The sequence below is a fragment of the Battus philenor genome, unplaced genomic scaffold (genome assembly GCF_028537555.1).
Source record: "Battus philenor isolate CCGP_79_NKW_IND1 unplaced genomic scaffold, ilBatPhil1.0.hap1 SCAF_3, whole genome shotgun sequence".
NCBI classification, from domain to species: Eukaryota; Metazoa; Arthropoda; class Insecta; order Lepidoptera; family Papilionidae; genus Battus; species Battus philenor.
Genome location: NW_027181693.1, coordinates 8,653,481 through 8,673,905, shown reverse-complemented (window position 1 = coordinate 8,673,905; position 20,425 = coordinate 8,653,481). Strand labels below are relative to the sequence as shown.

At 30.5% G+C, this 20,425-nt stretch overlaps 3 protein-coding genes across 3 annotated transcripts in view; 2 read left to right on the top strand and 1 right to left on the bottom strand.

Moving 5' to 3' along the window:
- Nucleotides 1-190, bottom strand: part of grh (grainy head) — a 102,377-nt gene extending 102,187 nt beyond the window's left edge. The window contains exon 1 of the mRNA XM_068770985.1: nt 115-190. The gene's annotated coding sequence lies outside the window, so the exon portion shown is untranslated. The remainder of the gene's footprint in view (nt 1-114) is intronic.
- A 10,138-nt stretch (nt 191-10,328) lies between these two features.
- LOC137926510 (probable elongation factor 1-delta) lies at nt 10,329-13,590 on the top strand. Its single transcript, XM_068770128.1, has 7 exons — nt 10,329-10,458; nt 10,870-10,959; nt 11,129-11,218; nt 11,855-12,046; nt 12,422-12,554; nt 12,700-12,941; nt 13,505-13,590. The coding sequence occupies exons 2-7, from the start codon at nt 10,873-10,875 to the stop codon at nt 13,541-13,543; spliced, it is 783 nt and encodes a 260-aa protein (XP_068626229.1). The 5' UTR covers nt 10,329-10,458; nt 10,870-10,872; the 3' UTR covers nt 13,544-13,590.
- Nucleotides 13,591-16,013: 2,423 nt separating this feature from the next.
- On the top strand, nt 16,014-18,003 carry Ctu2 (Cytosolic thiouridylase subunit 2). The gene is made up of 4 exons (XM_068770764.1): nt 16,014-16,351; nt 16,505-16,884; nt 16,959-17,225; nt 17,515-18,003. Exons 1-4 carry the CDS (start codon nt 16,066-16,068, stop codon nt 17,767-17,769), a joined length of 1,188 nt encoding a protein of 395 aa, XP_068626865.1. The 5' UTR covers nt 16,014-16,065; the 3' UTR covers nt 17,770-18,003.
- The last annotated feature ends 2,422 nt before the right edge of the window (nt 18,004-20,425 follow it).

Below are 20,425 nucleotides of genomic sequence, written 5' to 3'. Positions count from 1 at the left end.
ACCGGCCAGGCGGCTGATCCGGGCGCGCCAGCAAGCGGCGTTGCGGCGTTGTGGCCTGCGCAGTAACGAGCGCGCTGCCGCCCGACCCCGACGCGCTACCGGCGCCACACATACCGTGGGCGGCGTCACGGCGCTGCGGCGTCACGACGCTGTGCAGCGCGACGCGGGTGCGGGGACTCGAGCACACGGCGAGCGGCGCTTCGGAGCGCGGGCGCAGGTGCTCTGAGCGCGGCAGCCTCCGCGCGCCGGCGCCGCCGCCTCCCGCGCCCCGCGCCGCCCGCACCGCTCTCGCACGCACCAAAACGACCAATTTATCTTCCGCGCATGCTGGACCTCTTTCCCGAGGACGTTGCCCAGGGTGTCTCACCAACTATACAATTACGAACGGCCTCGTATATCAAATTCAATTCAAAATATTCGAGTTCACATTTACTTGCAATATTGAATCGTCAATTATTTTACCATAATAATTAGCAAGCCACCACCAGCTCGGAATACTGATCTGCAGAGAAGAGGTAGACAAAAACTCATCAGTTTCGCTTTTTAAACAAAATTTGACCATGTTTGATGTACACGTAATTATAGCAACCATGTAAATAGGTGAACAAACCCATTTCAAGACATTTCGGCCAACTCTTGAATGCTAAAGTAAGATTTAATTAATAATATACTTCAAATTTTAGATTTAAAACTAAGAAAAAGAAGATCTATGATATATTGTGGGACTTTTTTTTATAACAAAATCGTACATTTAAGACCCGAAAATGATTTGTGAACTTTTTCAAGAGGTTAATTTTCATTTCTCTTATTTAACATTTGTTGTTCACTTTTTTATTCGTATTTAAGTTTTTATGCGCATAAACATTATGTGACTAAATATGTATTGAGAAGCGTTGGTCAGAATATATATAAAAACATCTCTCGGAGAACCTCTGGCTTTTAAGTTATAAATAGCCCACAGGTTTTTTTGTAAAATACATATGGAATTAATTTCTGCCACACAGTGCAATAATAACATGCATTAAGACAAAATGATATGAAACATCGATGAGAGTTATACCCCGACGCCTTTGTTCAGCTAGATATTAAAAAAATATATTAAAACACTATTGTACAACTACGGATTTTTTCGGCATACGAGTCACAATGATGAAAAATAATAAAATTGTTTAAAAAATCAGTGTTGAAGATTGCAATTACATGACGCGCTACTCGCCCCTCCTGGAACTGCTCGAGGCAAGGATTACTGTTGTATCTTACCGGTTGCCGCTTCGCCGAAGTCGATCTTAACAGCCGTTACAAAATATTAAGCTTACGCAACTACTCCTTACTTTCTCGATACATAAGTGTTAAGTTATTAGACACATTTAGACAAAGAGCGCTGCTGATTATTTTATATTACGTTTTGATATAGTTATATGGTATGTTTTTTTATTGTAAAATACGAATATAACATGCTAAAACCTTTTAATATATATAATACCTAACGCGCGGTACAGCGGTTTCGGTGGGACTATAACATTATTAATAATAAAGTACCGTCACAGAATTTATCATAAATAGACCCATAGACAATATTAAAACTCATCTGACCGAATACCGCAAATGATTCAATTTACGGCAAATTTAATGTAATTAAATGACCCATATCATGATTACTTAATAGCATTATAATTGTATTCATTGCGTAAATTAAAATGTTAGGTAATATTTTTTGGTCAAATGACGGAATCAAACTCTTTATAAGACGAAAGTTAATATTTCTTGAAAGCTTCTGGTAATATTGATATATAATAAACTAGATATTGTTCTATTAAAATAATGATTATCTTAAACATTATCTTAAACAGACAATATGTAGTACAATATCTAGCGTAATAATTGTCTAAAATGTAATATTTGTAGGTCTTTGTCACACGGCATAAAACATTAAATCGGAAAAATATCATTGCTTATAATTGTGAATAAATTATTTCTACCAAAGTAGTTCAGTCCACCGTGATGATTTAAATAGTTCTGCGGTAATTATAAATAACGTTTGAAATTATATAAAGTTAAACAAAGGACTAGATTTTGACTAGATTAAGACTAAATATATCTTTATAAAAATAACAAAACAAAGCAGGGCTCGTGCAAATTATATGACATTATGAAAGCCTAAGTTTCATCACTCAATAACATGGTTTTGTATATAGCACTCTACACGTTAACTTTTTTGTTTTTTTGTGTCAAGCATTATTCTAATCTTTTTCATCTATCGTAAGTCTTATCCTACAAACGATTACTTTTTATGTTATTTTTTTGTATGTTAACAAAATTCTTTTTTATTTTTTACTAAATTATTTATAATTTTTGATATTTTTGTATAACTTTTGAATATAGCTCTAAAATATCAAAATTTTACTAGATACTCGCAACTGTATATACAATACATGGTAATAAGTAGTCCGTATATAAAATAGTGAAGTTTATCGAACAGCGGTTTAGGAAATGGGCTGATAGTTGAAATAAAAATGCTTTAGTTCACTTTCATCGAACATTAATTAAAACTTTTTTTAACTTCTATATAATATTGAAAATTACAAAAACTTATCTCATACCTAAATTTTAATCTGTGGGAAATGAGTTTTTTGTATTTTTGTTAATTTTCTTATAGTACTTCATGAAAAAAACAATAAATGCCTTCATCTCTTTTAAAACTTCTTTTAATTTCAGGAATTAATTAGTATTACATTATTCAAGTTACGAGTTCATATAATCAATGTCGCTAAATGAACATTATTTAAAGTTAATTAAAATTGAGATGTCGACCAAAACATTTTTTAAAAAATTCATCATAATAAAAATTCCGCCCGAGTGTAATCTGGTTCACTTGCATTATTATATAATAAAGTATTGGCAATAAACAGGTCTCCTGGTAAATGTTCAAAGAAGGGGAATTGGGTGCATAGGTGACATATTTGTTACATAACCTGATTCCTGTTATGTTACAAATATGTATGGAGCGAAATTTTCCTGAACTGTGTTGTTTTATTTATGTTTTTAAAATTTTTGACTTTCTTATATTGGCCGGGGAATAAACCTCTCTGCAAATAGTACCTTTATTATTAAATTTCATTTGTTTTCTTTGTGACAAAAGGAGAGAATCAAACGAAAAAATAAATACGTTTAAAAATTTTACTTTAAAATTGAATAAAAACAATTTGTGTGGTTTATGGACCTTATGTTAGTTAAAATGTTAGTATAAGTAGCAAAAAATTTATTGAAGCTTTTTTAATCCGGGAATTTAGAATTTTTTTCATCAAAGGTGCAACTCGCTCGGGTCGTCTAGTTACGGACAAAATGTACGTCATTTTTGAGAAGATTGATCAAAATTTGCATATTAACAGTTAAGTCGTAACTGAAGAATTTTAATTTAACTACAAAACAGATTCGAAAAGTTGGATATACGAAAAGCCTCGATATTTAGGCACCATACGAGCTCAATAACAGAAACTTATTGAACCGTGTACTCATTTGTGATTTTTTTTATTGAGAAGTAATTAAACCGAATCGATTTTGAATAAAGTAACAATTAATGATGAAAAGCGTTTCATATAAGACAAGAACGTTTAAAAGAGATCGTAGTCGAAGATCGGTCAGGTTTCCGCAGACTGTGGCAAATACCGGGTTAAATTGCAATAGGGGTGTGGTGTAATTTGAGGAGAAATGTTTATTATGGGCTTTTACCGCCTGTCAAAACCATAGATTCGTAATTCTGCTGCCAACAGCTGATGAAATTGAAGGAAGGAGTTGAGAGAGAAGTGAAGAACGCCAGGCCACACACAATTTACCCACTCAGAAAAAAATAATATTTGGCTGAGACGCGATATGTGTTAATACATGCACGCCACATAACCCTGTGGTTCCAACATCCTGACTTATTTTCACATCTTTCGGTCTCTTCAGAATTAGATCTATTTTGATCCCGTTCCCAAATTTCTTCAGCAACAGCATATATACTATGGTCAAATGTAAATAAATTTTGGAAACTTATGCCTCAATTTTTTTTTTTCACGAACCTATTTGTAAGATAGAATTATATAAGGAATTGGCATTAAAGTCTAAGAACAAAAACCGAAAACCTTACTATTTCTATTTTGTCCTAGAGGATAAAAATAGCCTTAATCTTACTTTTACAAGAACTTACTTTTAAATAGAATGTTCTTTGTTACTCAGTATAATAAATATATTTTAAGTTGTTCTGCCATACATGTTGGAGTGCCATAAAAAATAAGTCATTTTTACATTGAGGATAAATTAAAATTCACTTATTAATAAGGTGCTGTTTTTTTCCCAGACAAATTTAAATGAACATGGGTTTGAATACGAGGCGTATGTGGATTTATAGTACATACAAACATACGTTTAAATATTACGTGACAGAAAAAGAATTGACAATTTTACAATAATGTTTTAATACAAAATTACTATTACAAAACAGATTTATAAACCAATATTAACCGCTAAACTACATTTTAATGAATACCACCTCTACAGTCTTTGTCTTTTGAATGAATGTTACGTTTAAAATGTTTATTTTTATGATTATCGCGTATTATATAATGATTTTATTACGCACGTGCCTCGTTTAACCCAGTAAATTTACTAGCTGCGCTGTGTTTCAAAATTGGACACAATATTAAACTGCTATTGATCAAAGTATGTCCCATGCTATCTCACTTTTGGATACGCAATGGTAATTTGCTTTTCATTTCGTTATGGGCTTATGTCCCAAGAGTTCCACGGCCTCAATTCTGTAAAAAATCTATGTAACGGAACTAGTTGAGGCTCGCGAAGGAGCTGTCGTACTTATTTATGAAAAATATGTGCCAGTATAGCTCCTGAAATCCATATCGTTGTCGTTTGAGCCCATATACGCCCACTGTAAGGCATAACCTCCTCCAGAGATATCTATGGAGAGATAAACCATAATAGTCACATTTTGCAGACGGGTTGCAGATCACAGTGTGATATTCTGATACGCAGAAGACACTGCCCATCCTCTGAAAACCTGTGTGATCTATAGTAATCCTATATTATGCACATTGTGAATTATACAATATTGTATCCCGGGAATCGAACCCACGGTTTACGATTAAGTACGAATGAACACTCATTCAGTCCCCTACTGCTGGACTACCACTGCTATTTGAATTCATGAATACTTAGTCTTGTCATCATGTACACTTAGTCTATGTATACTTAGTACAATTAATAAAGAAAGAATTTTTTTCTGTACGTGACATTTATCACCAATACAATGTGTTAGTTTTACATTAATATAAAACCAATAAAATATATAAAGCTTATTCGAAGCGGATTTCATTGGCTGCAATACAGTCCTTTAAACGTTGAGGCCAGTAACAGCAGCACGCACTCTTCTTATGGAAAAATACTTCACTGCCAAAAGTATGGATTGTTTTAGGGACTCAAAATTATTATGGTGTTTAGAAGAAGCCTTACTCTCTAAAACTAACGATAAATTCTTATCCAATGGAATAAGATCAGTACTGGATGACGAACCATGTCTAATGAAGCTCGGAACGTTAATTTCTAGCCAAGATGGGGTGGCTCGAACCTTACGACCCGGCACCGAGTCTTGCTGAAAGGAAAATTATTGATTATAAAACATAGTGTTATTAAGGGGCTTAAAGACCTTCTCAAAAATGACATCTTCATACACTTGTACCGATGTTGACTTGTGCCGATGTTTTGATACCTTTTTCACAAAAATTGTGTATCAGTCTCTCCTTCATACCTAACACCCCACCAAACCATCACTACAGTCGGATAGTGCTCACTTGGTTATCAGTTGACTAATTCGGAAGCTTCTTCAGAGCTTTCAGCATAAACACGGTTATTTTTTTGTTAAAGCGCTGCTCAACTGTAAAAAAATTCAGTGACCCCTTTGTGCGTATTGTTTAAGTAGTTGTTTTGATTTTACCACCTTAATCGAAATTATTAGTTAAGAAATGACCAATGCGTCTCTTATAGGGTGCAAGTTCAAAGTCATCTTTTAAAATACGCTACATGTGACATATGTTTATCTCCCGAGATGAAATCTTTTGCTTTCACACGGGAATTTTTCGATTTAGACGGCTAGATCTTTTTCCTTCACAATTTGCAGGTTTCATTGGACCTGTCAATGAGAATTTTAAAAATTGTATTTTACATCAACCTACTTCATGTAATGCAATGCACAGCAATTTGGTTCTCTTTATCATCCCACTCCATTTTAATATCACAAACTATTTTATGATAATTAAACGCGAAAATAATAAAACACAATGAATCATCATACTAAAATGGTAGATTCTAAATTTAAAAGTAATATTTTGTATAATTTCAATTATAACAAAATTTAGTTAGTACGTCTGTTAATGCACAACAGTGGCTCCGTAAAAAAAACTTTCGGATCTACTGATCTGCCTGTTAGCAAGCATAATGAGCTAAAAAATCAATGAACATTTAGCTTCTATTATACATATATACAATATTTACTACTCCGATAGACTATAGCCCTACCATTTTTCAATAGATAAATTAAATTCATTTAACGTCTTCCAGAGTTTATAAATTGTTTATTGGTTAATACAAGGCATCATTATCTTTATAATAAACAACTATACTTTTCTTTTCACTTGCAAGACTTAATAATAACTCAACTTTTTTATTAAAGAGATCGCTTTACAAAATATCTCCAAGTTATACTTTTTGCACTAAGTAACTTTTGACAAAAACAACAGGGTTATATTACGTAGTATTATAATAAAGTTAAAGGTGATAAATTAGGAAAGTTAATGCAACACTTATCTTAAATATTTTTTTAACCAATCAGCTAATATTAATGTTTATAGCCAGTAAACAAACAGTCTATTGTTGGTAAGAATTTTAGCGTAAAAACCAATACCGTAAAATGAGTAAACCTGGGTTCAAAATTTATTATACCCAAGTAACAAATTTTGGGCGTAAAATAAAGTAAAAGTTAAATAATTTAAAATTAGTGCAGTTATTCCAGCGAATTTAGCGGCCTCTTAAATAGTATTTATATTATAATAAAAGAAAAATATGAACTGATACAAGGTTAATAACCTTAATTAAATATAAATAACTAAAATCTGCCACATCCCATCACTATATCAAGACCATACGATGATTTTTTTTGAAATCATCTTATCTCTCACCAAATAGTTAATAGTAATTTGTAAAAAATAGTAAACGAATCCCCAAAAGTGATCTTTTTTATAGCATATAACAGGGGTGGCCAATCCGCGGCTCGCGAGCCACATGTGGCTCTTTGAAGCATCATTGTCGCTCACGATAAGTATATCCGAATTACTTCTTATTTTGTGTTATCTTTTAAAAAAAATATTATCGGTCCGTGTGACCACTGACACCAAATATTAATATTAAAGGACCCAACCAACAAAGTTGTGGCCATCTCTGACATATATCGTAATAAAAATCAAATCTTAACACGTTGGAAATACAAATGATACACAGCATACAAATGATAACATATTCCTAAGAAGTGTAATTCTGTGCATAAAATACAAACAAAATCTAAAAATTAGATTGAATTCTCACAAGTTGGCATCTTCATTTTCTTTTTCCTTTTCAAGCTCGCGCATCGTAAGATATACGCCCAAACATACTATTTTGTTAAGGTCGTCAGATGGCGCGGTCCACTTTTAGTGGGTCCTAGTGGAAATCTAAAGGAGATATCTAGTAGTAGACAACTTACGGCTTACGGCTGACGGCTTACGATGATGATGATAGGTGTTTTTATTGTATATTGAAGTTTTTAAAACACACTGATGATATATAGCACAAATAGTAAAAAATAAATATAAAAAATTATTGACATTTAGATACTTCTACTAAGAATAGTCCGAGGTATATATAAATTAAGCTGACATTGGATGAATAAATTTCTTTCAAACACACCATTCTCTTTTCTAATTGTTTTTTTTTATATTAAAATAAATAATGAATGTACTGATAAAGGACTTTAACGGAATTTAATAAAATAAAAAATGTTATATTCTAACATTACAACGATGACATTTTTTAAAAAACTTTTTAATTGTATCTGCTAGGTCAACATCATGTTGCAAAAGTACACAGGGCCGCACTTTAGACGCCAAAAGCAGTACGACTATATTAAAAAAGTGCAACATTTAAACATAAATGGACTGAACGTTGCTGGAGATTCATCCTCCTTGTCTACCAGCGCTAACGTTTTCTAAAATGGTAATAATGTGATTCGGCACCATACGTATGAAACAAAAGTTTAGCGGCCTCCCAATACGGTAAAAATCTAAGTAACGTAACTGGGCGAATAAAAGTTATAAAAGGGTTATATATTATATGTTGTTAAATACATTTTACTAACTAATCTACCATTAAGATATATTTAGGAAAAAAATCATCGAAAATGTTTAATGCTATAACTGATTCTGTGTTGCTTTTGTAATCAACTTATGAACGAATGAAATCTCTTCCGAACCTTTTAAGGATAATTCAACCAAGTTAGTGACGCATCGGAATTCCAGCACCAAGAGCAAAGTGCTATATTTAAAAGCAGGACTGTCAAGCGCTGTCTATTTCCCTAATACACGGCTTAATGAACATTAGGAATTAAGTTTTTCGTTTCTTTTCAAAAATCTTGACACATTCGTTATCATCTTGGAACGTCATCAAAATTTCAATCATTTGAATTATCAATGTCATGATCAATTTATTAATTTTGACTTAGTTTTTACCGTTAATGATAGATCTCTTTTGTGAGAGTATTCTTGCGCCAAACAGCATATGTTTTTGCACTGCCATAAGAAAGTGCTATTGGGGTAATAATATGAAAAAGCTAAGCCTATGAAATCTACCACTACATGTGTCGACGTAAAACGATGACATAAAATGCAGTTGGAATACTGTGCAGGATATTAAATTACAAAAATATAGTTCATGAAATAAATTGTTTAACAAGATGATCGGATGCAACCAACAAGTAAATATGTAGTCTTCATATGTTGACACTAAAATGCTAAATACATCTTGAGGAATATGGACAAAAAAGATAGCTATGATTGTGCAAATTCCACACACATTCTAAAATCAACTCTTAGACTGGCAATTCTATTCTATCAGAGTTCAAGGTTGCCCTGGACACCTATTAACTTCATGGACACTTTATTTATCTAGTCAATGGATTCATCTACCATTATATACCACATGCTCCTGTCGAGCTACTCTGTCTATTACTGCTGTTTGTAACAAATCTGATCTTTGTCTTTGCCTTTAATCCGATTATATGAAATTTGCTTTTAAAACCTTACAACAGACAAATGCCAAAGTGAAGCTTAAGGAATCATTATGAGATCGCACTAAGGAGCCCCGGTAAAATTTTGCTTATTTCGCTGTATAAGTAATTAAAACAGAAATTGGTTTAAAAATTTTAGTGTAAATGTATCCACGGGATTGACATTTATAATAAAATAACGACAATATTTTTGATTCACTAATGTATCATAATGCACTTATTTTATACAACTAGTTAATTAATAATAATCTTTATACGCGTTTAAATGGATGATTAAAAAATATGTGAAGATATTTTTTTTTATTTAATTTTTACTTCAGTAAAGCGATTTAAGGCCCCGTGTTATTTTTCTAGTTTGTCTTATAATATACAGCATGCCTCGATTGTCAAAATGTTTTGTCAATAGAATTAGGTCTTTTGAAATACAGTACGTTGTATTTGAATTTATACAACTTCCTTTTATTAACAAAGCTTACTGGATAAAAAAATGTGAAAATTGTACAGCTAGTTTTGCAGAATAAAAATACTATAATATAAACAACTATTTACAAAATTAAAATTTAAAAAAATTCTAATCAACGTACATATTGTTGCATTATTGTCATCATCCCATTTAAATTTTGTTTAATAGTTCATTAAAAGTAAAACTTCTAAAAATCATAAAACAGAGTAACACATTCAACCATAAAAAAAAGGAATGACATAAAGTGTTCATTGTATATTTTTAATTTCAATATAAAAAAGACATGTTTTTAAGCAAGTAATTAGGTAATCCAAAGTTCATTAAAGGAAAATTTTAAAACTAAATGTTTTCATAAATAAAATAAAGTCATAAACGTATTTGTTTGCTAAATTATTCGAATGCACGTTTAATAGAAATATTAAATGATATTTCCTGTATAAACAATTGTGGCATATCCTCTGGTATCCCCAAATAAGCCAACGTGGTTAAAATTTACATGTTGCTATCGTCTCGCTGTCTCTTTCAAAATATTCTTTCCTTTTGAAGTTTGACGGTTCAAATAGAACCTTCGAAAATCCGTCAAACTTAAGTTAAAATATTTATTGTTTGGTTGTGTGTTTATATTATAAAGGTATCGGATTTTTTACTATTTTTTTCTTCAAACTTATGGTAATAGTAAAATTATGTGATAAAAGTGGCAAATCGAACAATTTTATAACCTACAATATAAAGCTTTTTCTTAATATTAATATAAGTTAAAATAACTAGTGTTTTTTTTTCTTTTTGACGGATGATTATCTTTTATATTATTCAGCGATGTAATATTTTATTACCCTCACATTCTTTTGGTTAAATCAAATTGAAAAATCACCATATCTATATCATGTAAAGAACTCATGGACCTTGCCGTTCCATGAACTCAGTCCTGACGAAGCTGTAAAGGCTAACAACAACTAATTACAGAAACAATAGTATGTAAAAAATAATTTACAGAATATAATAAACTATGAAAGAACTTAAATTCAAGTTGTTCATGTTTCAGAAAATGTCTGCTTTGATCCATGAGAAAATATGGCTGGACAAAACCACCTACAATGATGCCGAAAAAAATTACTATGAATCATTGTCGAAGGTTTGTGTTTGCACAAAATTTTAAGTTTTTCTTAAATACTTAATATGTTAGTTCTTTGTTTTGACACAAGTTATAATTTTATTTATATGACTTACATAAAAATAATATGTTATTCATAAAGAAATGTTTCTCTCAAATAATGTAATTGTTTCCATTTTGTTACTTTAAGGTACAAACTTCTCCCATTGTAATTGGAGCTTCTTCTCTTGCTAGTGAAGTAGCTAAAGCCAGACAACATATCAAGAACTCCTTAGAATGTGTAAGTTAATAGAAATATCATATAACATTAATTGTGTAGTTATCCAAAGATCATAGCAACATCTTCAAGTATTATAAAATGATATGAGATTATGTGGTGTAGGGACAATCCATAATGATTTTCCTAATATTGCCTACATTATTTGTTTCAAAAGTTCTTACTTGTACAAAAGCAGAATAATGTTATTAAATTAATATTTAAAAAAATATTGTTAATTTTCAATATCACATTGTAATAACTTATTTAGGTTTAAGTATTAATACTTAATCCAAAAAGACTTAATTGATGGATAATCAAATAAATTGTAAGAAAAAAAAATTCTTTATAAATAGGCTATTTTATTTTCATGAAAAAAACGAACATTGAGATTGTATGTAAGGTATTGAATGTATGGTACAAGTCACAACCACACAACCTATGTACAAGTCCATTGTTTATCCAGACAGAAAAACCATTTTATATAGGTGATAAGAAATATGTGTTAAAGCTTTTACACCTGTAACCAATGACTGTACACAAATAATTTAAAACTACCAAAATATGTTTCTGTAACATTTTTTTCTGTCATGTATACTCCACATGCAGCAAGAGTTGTGAAAATAATGAATACCCTTTCATTTGTTTATTATGTTTCAGATGGATAGTGTTGCTACATTAGCTGGAGTGCCAAACACTGAAATTTTAAATAAGTTAAATAACTTGGAAAAAGAAAACATTAACTTAAAAAAAATTACTGCTGATTTGCAAAAATTGATTCTAGGCCTTCAAGTTAGAGTGGAATCACTAGAGAAGGGAGATACGAAGAATTTAAAGGCAGAGTCTTCAAAGGTAAAAATTTGTGAATTATTATTTTTTTTATCTAAAACATATAGATATGTCATTTGCCTAGTGTGAACCTAAGATACTTTAAGATGGACAAAATATGTACTGTAATTGAAATTTTAAATTTGCAGAATATTAAATTGACTTTTTGTTTTTTTTTTTTAATATGGAGTTAAGACTATTATCTAAATTTCATTATAATTTTCAGGCAAAGGCATTATATTTCATACTGTAATAAAACAACATGAATTTCCGACTTCATCATTTTAAAAAAGTGGTCTTGACTATAACTCAATAACATTGTAAAATTTTTAACAATTTGGACATATGCACCTGATGTTTATAAAATATTATAATCTAAAATATTTCTTGAACTTTAAGGCTGTAGCAACTGCTCAAGAAGATTCAGATGATGGTGTTGACTTATTCGGTTCTGATGATGAAGAAGAAAGTGCTGAGGCTGCAAAACTCAGAGAAGAGCGTCTGGCTGCTTATAATGCGAAAAAAGCTAAAAGTTTGTACTTGCATGTAATTGTATTTAATAACTTATACCAACTTCTAAAAAATATATTAATTACACCAGATAACAATAAATATCAAAACTTTTACACAAACTTTACATTAAATCTTTAAGCAAGGTTATCATATTTGTTCCACAGAACCTGTCCTCATTGCCAAATCGAATATCATCCTGGATGTGAAACCCTGGGATGATGAGACCGACATGGCAGCAATGGAGCAAGCTGTAAGAACCATAAACACAGATGGACTTCTTTGGGGTGCAGCTAAGCTTGTACCTTTAGCTTTTGGTATTCACAAGTTACAAATTTCTTGTGTTGTTGAAGATGACAAAGTCTCTGTTGACTGGCTTACTGAGGAAATAGAAAAAATTGAAGAATTTGTAAGTACTTTAGCAAATTATTTACATGCATACAAATGTAAACCTTGGCCAGGTTAGGTATATATATTCAAAGAGGTAGTCTCACATTACAAAAACAACATTATTGTGTTTTTTTTTTAAATACATAACAAAAAAAATATTAATTTATAATCCTTACATGTGTTTTACAATACATGGACATTTTTAGAAAATATTCATGAATCTAAACCCAATTCTTAATTAATAATTAAAAAATTCCTGAACTACATATCTACCTACTATGCCCTTCGAGTCCTTTTAAAATTTGATAACATATCAATTAGGTAATTGACAATTTATTACATAAGTATTCAATCCTTTTTAGCACATATGTGAACGTAACAATAAATGTCTTTTTATGTATTTATCAAATCAAATACATCAGTTGTATTTATGCTTAATTTCAAGTATAAATTAGACAGATTGGATTTATTTTCGATGAATATGCACATAATAATTTTGTATTATGTTGTTGTGTGTGTTGTGTTTGTTTTTGTAGGAATCAGTTTAACTTACTTTTGATATGTAAAAATATTTTGTTACAGGTTCAAAGTGTCGACATTGCTGCCTTCAATAAAGTTTAACTTCTCTACTTTAAAGAAAATATAGTTTCTTTTTTTAATAAAACCAATATTTAATTTTAATCTAACCTACCCATAGATAATTCAGATCCCAAGATATTTGTAAATAAATTGTTATAATTAACATAAGATATGAATAATTTGTAGAGGTTTGTTTATTGTTTTGGTTTTATTCTTTGACTGTGGTATTCGTATTTATCTATCTAATAATTTAAGAGGTCATAAACAGATAAGATCACCGACGTAAATGAAAAAAAAAAACGCTCGAAAAATTGCCGGTCTGAAGTGGCAATGGGCGGGGGACACATCGCTCTTGCAACTGATGGCCGTTGGGACCGAAAAGTGGCTACGGCGAATGGCGTCCACGAGCCGGTAGGCGCAGCTTAGGTAGGCCCCCCATTAGGTTAATCGATGTCATAATTGCAAGCAGGCAGTAAGTCGAAAGAGAAGAAGTCGCTGAATGCGGGCAGCACAAGACTGATCATCGTAACGATCTTTGGAGGAGACCTATGGGCGTCCAATGGCTTTATAGAAGAATTAACCCAAAATTTAAAACCTACTTACTGCGATTATTCTATTTTATACTTTTTTTTACCTTTACCAAAATAAGTTGTTATAACGAAGAAAATTTAAGAAGTAGCCAAAGGTCTAACCATTAGTTATCAAATATCTCACGTGGGTTATTTGAATCGCCTTTTTCGCTTACATACCTCAGATGCTCACTATAATTATACACGTTACTGAAGAGTTGAGGTTTATTTATTTTATTTATTTAACAGTTTATTGTACACAATAAAAACACTAAAGTAACAATACAAATATAACTGACACAACAGGCACTACTTATTTCTAACCAGAAATTTCTTCCAGTAGGCCTACGGAAGGAGATTCATAAAAAGTAAGGCAGACACAACGTGCACAATAATTAAATTGAAATATTTACAATAGATACGACTTTTGACCATAATTACATACTTAACATGAACATAAATGTATACTTACATAAATAAGCATAATAAATAATATATATACATAATATAAGCATAAATACATATATAACATATATAACTAAAAATATTATATATACTAGACAACTAGCGATAAATAGTGCTCTTTGACTCGCTTTTTAAATACAGGTAATGATGGACAATCACGTACTTCGTAGGGGAGAGCGTTCCATAATCTTGCGGCATGGACAGTGAAGGAATAGGAAAAGAAATCAGAGTGATGGGTGGGGATGGCCAGTGACGTCCTTACGTTCGTACGACAAGGTTTGTCCTGGGCCCGGGAGAAGTGGAAGAGGTTACGGAGATAAGAAGGAGCAGAGGGATTGTATAGGATGTTATAGAGAGTAGAAAGAACATGAGCGTTCCTGCGGTGACGAATTGGAAGCCACTTGAGTTGCGATCGGAACTGGGAAATATGATCGTACTTACGTAAACCGAAAATAAATCTAATACATACATTTTGGAGACGCTCTAGTTTGTTTAGAAGCTTCTCAGTGGCATCCAGGTAGCACGCGTCAGCGTAGTCAAGAATGGGGAAAAGAAGAGTCTGTACGAGGGAGATCTTGGTTTTCAGAGGTAAAAAGTTCTGGAGGCATTTGAGCGAGTGAAGTGAAAAATGTAATTTATTTAATTTATTTTTTACCATTAAACGTTTAAATTGACTTTTACTCAGTTATATAGTTAGCAATTGTCTTTTTAAATAGTAATAACCCCGGATTTCTTTTAAGTTAACAAGTAGTAATGTTAGAAAGGTAAGAACGGGTGATAAGGATCATGTCAAAATAAAGTCAAGAATGCGCGATTCAATTAGAGACATAGAACCTCTATATTACTCCTAAAAAGCATTCTTAAGGTGGAATTAAAAATATACAAAAAAACAGAAGTGCTCAGTATTAAGAGATTTTTACATATTTCTATCTTTTGAGTATAAAGAACTTTAAAAAATGTATTAATTTTTTAAAAGTGCTTTAGGAAATTATCAGTATAATTTGGAATGCTACTTATGCTGGCAATATTTTCTATGAATTCTATGAAAAATATAATTTTAATTACTATTTGTAAATTAACTATGTTTATGTATTTTTCTTTTATAAATCTTACTACACTTATTAACAATTCAACAAAAATCGAGAACATTTTGGTTCACAATATACAGATAACTTAGAAAGATTCATCAAATTTAACAACGTTTACTGCTATTATTAAATATATTTTAATTAGACTAGCTTAACCAATAAAACGGTAACAATTTACCATACCATAAATTATGTATCATCATTAACATCATAAATATGTATTATTCCTATAATTGTTTGTTCGTAGAAATAATTCGAGGATATTTCTCCGATACAAAATTTGTCTATATTGATTTTTTATCTTAAGTTGACAGTGAAATTTATTATAATTCAACTCATTTTAAAAAGTTAACCATAGAGTGTACACTATGTTTTTACACTATTTGTCAAACACAAACATCGCTGAAAAGCATGTTTATTTCGTAAATGTGCGGTGCATAGTATGAATGGGATTATTGACAAAATGAATTGCAAAAAATGTAAGAGGATTGGTTCTTTAACTATTCGTAAAGAACATGTTTATTGCAATGATTGCTTTATGACAAATATAAATCATAAGTTTAGAGCATGTATAGGAAAAAATAAAATATTATCATCAAATGAAAAGGTTTTAATATGTGTCACTGGAGGACAAAGTTCTACGGTTTTAATGGATTTAGTTTTTAATGGCTTATCTCAAGAAAATCATAAAAAGTTAAGAATTAGTCCAATATTCTTGCACTTAACAGGTAAGCATTTTAACCTTTATTTATCATCTCTTTGATTACTATATTTTAATGAATTAATTTTATATTTACAGGATTTTGATATTTTCTTAACATCAACATTCCTATTGCTGCTTTTAAATTATAAAGTAATAGTTTATTATAATTTTTTTTCAGGATTTGGAAAAAAAGATGATCTAAAAGCTGCTGAAATTGTAATAAACCAATGTAGAAAATACAATTTTAATGTATATGTTGTGAATATTTGTAAGTTTCATCTTCAAGGAGGGAATACCCTGCCTAATGTAAATTGTTTATCGGAGATAAGTAACTATACTGAGAATGATCTCAGAACTAATCTTAATGACATTCTGTGCAAGATGACACCAACTACAAAATCTGATGTTGAAACAAAAATAAAACATGATAATTTTATCAGAATTGCAAAGGAGCTTAAATGTAATTATGTTTTTACTGCAGAAACAACAACTACTCTAGCAGTAAATTTACTTTCTAATCTTTCAATCGGGCGAGGATCACAAGTAGAAGATGACATAGTATGTTATGCCTATTTCCTATTAAACTAATTGTTGAAAATTTTTAAAAATTATTAAACTCTTATAATTTTCAGGGCTTTTGTGATAAACGTGATAAAAATATTAAAGTTCTGAGACCTATGAAAGATATTACTGAAGAGGAACTGCAACACTATATTAAAATTAGGGACTTAATACACATTTCAGTCAAAGACATAAAATTTAATAGCCTACAATCTGTCATTAAACATTTTGTGAAGGACCTGCATGAGAATTTTCCAGCTACTGTGTCGACCATATGTAAAACAGCAGATAAGATAGGATGCTTAGAGCAAACTGAAAAAAGGTGTCAATTCTGTAAGGTAAAATGATATTGCAGGCTAGCCTTCTTTTTAAATTATGAGAATATCTTATTTGAACCTAGAAGCATTAACATTTCAATAACCAAAATAAAAGTATAACAAACAAATTGATTATTGTATATAGTTACATTCTTATGATTTATTTTCAAAGTCCCATATGCCATAATGCAGAAAATGTATTCTATTGAAAATTCTTTTGGACAAATTCACTACAAACAAGTCATTGATTGCAGAGTAACTCGCAGTAATAAATAATAAGCTAATATGGATTTTTGTTTTGTAATTTCAGAGCTCCTTTAATGTGAAGAGAAATAAGATTACAGCAGTTGACGCAACAAATTTTTCAAGAACTATGTCAAATTTTCTACCTAGTAATAATACCACTAGTACAATGAGCACATTGCAAATGTCCACTGATGATAGTACAGTCAATTTATCAATGTTCCCCTTCCTGGATGATCACTTTTGCTACTGTTGCAGCAGAAACTATTTAGAAGGGGGATTTGAAGATATATCTCAAATTGTTAACAACATAGTTGATTGAAAAATTGTGCCTAAAGTTTTAAACAGTGCCTGATTTTTACTAATTTGTTTTCCAAGAATTAATTAGAGAATTTAAAAATTATAATGCAATTCCAGGGCCTTAATTTTTTATAAACATCATTTTGTTAACACAATTTGATACTATAATAAAAATGTGTTTGTGTACTAAATTGAATCTTCTGATGCGATATTGAAATCACAAATAAATAGAGCTTGAATAATAATGTTAGAATTTTATAAATTATTTAAAGTAATAAAATTCAACATAGATTGTTATGTAAATCTTTATATTTGTAATAATAAATCTAGTGTTTAATGCAAATAGAATCAGTTAGTGGTTTTCAGTGTTCCTTGAGTTATATACATACAATCAGAACAATTCTGATGTTGTATGTATGCTTGTACATATATGATTTATGCCTTTTTGATAATAAACTGACCAATAGTCAATGATAAAACTTTAGGGGAGATAAAGTTGGCAAAAAATTTGTACGTCCCTAAGCAACATTAATCTGATACCATTGTCAACAGCTGTCAAGGGTTATTTTTATCGAGTTGTAAAGACCAGGTATTACAGAAAAACGTAGGACTCTTTAATCAGTAGAATTTCCAGGTAGTTTGTTTCATTTTATGATACATAATAATGAACGAAATAATTGCAATAAAAATTAATGTTATTGAATGCCAGGGAAAAATTATTAATCTAATACAAGAATATTGGTTCTTTTAAACTTATTTTCATTTGGTCCAGATGGCACCATTTATTAGCCAAGTAGTTCGATTAGTTCCGGATCTTTTCAAAGCGGGATCGATGTACTAAGTTGGGCAATGTCTGGTAAATGACGCATTACCAGCTCTTCGCTATACACCAAGACTGCATTTCTTCGATTTGTTTCTTTCTTCTTGGTCTTCGTTTAATTAACGCGCGAAAAAATAGGTCTTTTTTGTCTCGATTGTTAGTTTACTAATTTACAAAAGAGAATTAACTTCAAACCTGCATGCAATGTGGAATGTTCCTCAACAACACACCGATTACTGGCAGTTAACACATATCATAACTGTTATATCAAATTAATAGATACTAAGTCTAGTTAATTTGCTATTTAATAATATATTAAAGAAGTAATTGACAGAAAAATTTCAAATTTACAAAAATCTAATTTAAGTTTTATGATCTTTGAAAATTTGAGAAAGCAAAAGCGACTCTGACATCCTTCATACCATTAGAATCGATTTCAGGCAAATCATTAGAACAATGTTCCAAATAACTAGTGAATTCTGTTAGAAAACATATTATTATAACGAAAGCTCTTTTATTGTTAAAAATCATTATTTTATTTAATAAATGAATTTATGTCATATCTTTAAAATATCAGGAAAAATTTATAACTATTCCAGCTACCATTATAGCGCAATGCTGGGAGATCTTGAGTATTGCTTGTAGACTATTCTTTAAAAACTGTAATGGATCTATTGCAACATTCATAATTCTTTCCAAAATAAAGTAATGGCCTGCTCTGTTATTACTTAATAACAGTTAAAGAATGAAGTCTACTTGAACAAATTTGATGTCAAGAAATTTTAAATTTATGAAACACCACAGAAATTTATTTACACTTTGTTTATTTATTCCTGATAAGTTCCCTAAATATAAATATAATGATAATCAAATTTCGTTTAACTTGTGTGATAACACATACATCAATTTCACTCTTGTAACAAAATAGTATGGATTGAATTAAAACATTTTTTAAAGTGATTGCAAAAACTTAACTGCTACATTAACTTTGCTCTAGCAATTAAAATTATTTAATAATTAATTTAGCATTAGCTAAGTCTAGCTCAAAAATTAGCAAAACGAAAATTATTTAATACTTAAATAAAACCTATCATTAGTTTAATCAATTTTAAGACCTTCATTGATTCTAAAAGAGGTCATTCAAATTACCTTACAAATTTCCGTAAGAAGTTTGTTGTGAGAAAGAGGAAGTCACTTTTATATTTATTACTCATTTTATATAGTTAAAGAAAAAAATCGAAAACATTTCCAGGCGAAGTTAGTCTGTTTATTAAGAAAATTTTTATGCAACAACTTGAAAGTTATCACAATAAAAGTAAATTATAACCATTGAGCCACTTTAAGGATGAAGATTGAGTCACCATCTCAATGTGTCTAGAGGTGCAGAGAGGGTCAGCTAACATAATTTACTAAGGTTTACTAATAGAAGCAATATTTATTTTTGACATTTCTAGAAATTTTTAATCATGTAATAAAAAGAAACGATTACGTCTTAAAATTTTGTATTTATATCACACATATCTACATTTTGCCTTTACTACATAAATACAAAATTTTAATTGCAGTACCAACAAAAGTTGCTAACCTTTATTCGCAATCTGTATGCAGTTGTTATCAATAGTATATTATACAAGTAATTACAATATCAATACCATATAGGTTAATAAATGCAAAAGATCAAGTGCAATGAAACTCGAAATGTTTTCTTGTATCTCAATAATTAATATTGAACTTCACATAAAAAGATGGGTATTGAATTCTAACTGTAAAATTTCAAAACCACCACAAGATACTTGAAAATAATAGCATGATACACTTCCATGGACTTTTAGTTTGTACCGGAGAAAAAACACTTAAA

What these genes read in the sequence shown, in the direction of transcription:
- LOC137926510 (XM_068770128.1), top strand. Translation starts at nt 10,873, where the DNA reads ATGTCTGCTTTGATCCATGAGAAAATATGGCTGGACAAAACCACCTAC. An exon ending in TAAAGGCAGAGTCTTCAAAG is followed by an intron (nt 12,047 to 12,421) that starts GTAAAAATTTGT and finishes TTGAACTTTAAG; the next exon opens with GCTGTAGCAACTGCTCAAGA. An exon ending in TAATGCGAAAAAAGCTAAAA is followed by an intron (nt 12,555 to 12,699) that starts GTTTGTACTTGC and finishes TTTGTTCCACAG; the next exon opens with AACCTGTCCTCATTGCCAAA.
- Ctu2 (XM_068770764.1), top strand. Translation starts at nt 16,066, where the DNA reads ATGAATGGGATTATTGACAAAATGAATTGCAAAAAATGTAAGAGGATT. An exon ending in CACAAGTAGAAGATGACATA is followed by an intron (nt 16,885 to 16,958) that starts GTATGTTATGCC and finishes TATAATTTTCAG; the next exon opens with GGCTTTTGTGATAAACGTGA. An exon ending in AAAGGTGTCAATTCTGTAAG is followed by an intron (nt 17,226 to 17,514) that starts GTAAAATGATAT and finishes TTGTAATTTCAG; the next exon opens with AGCTCCTTTAATGTGAAGAG.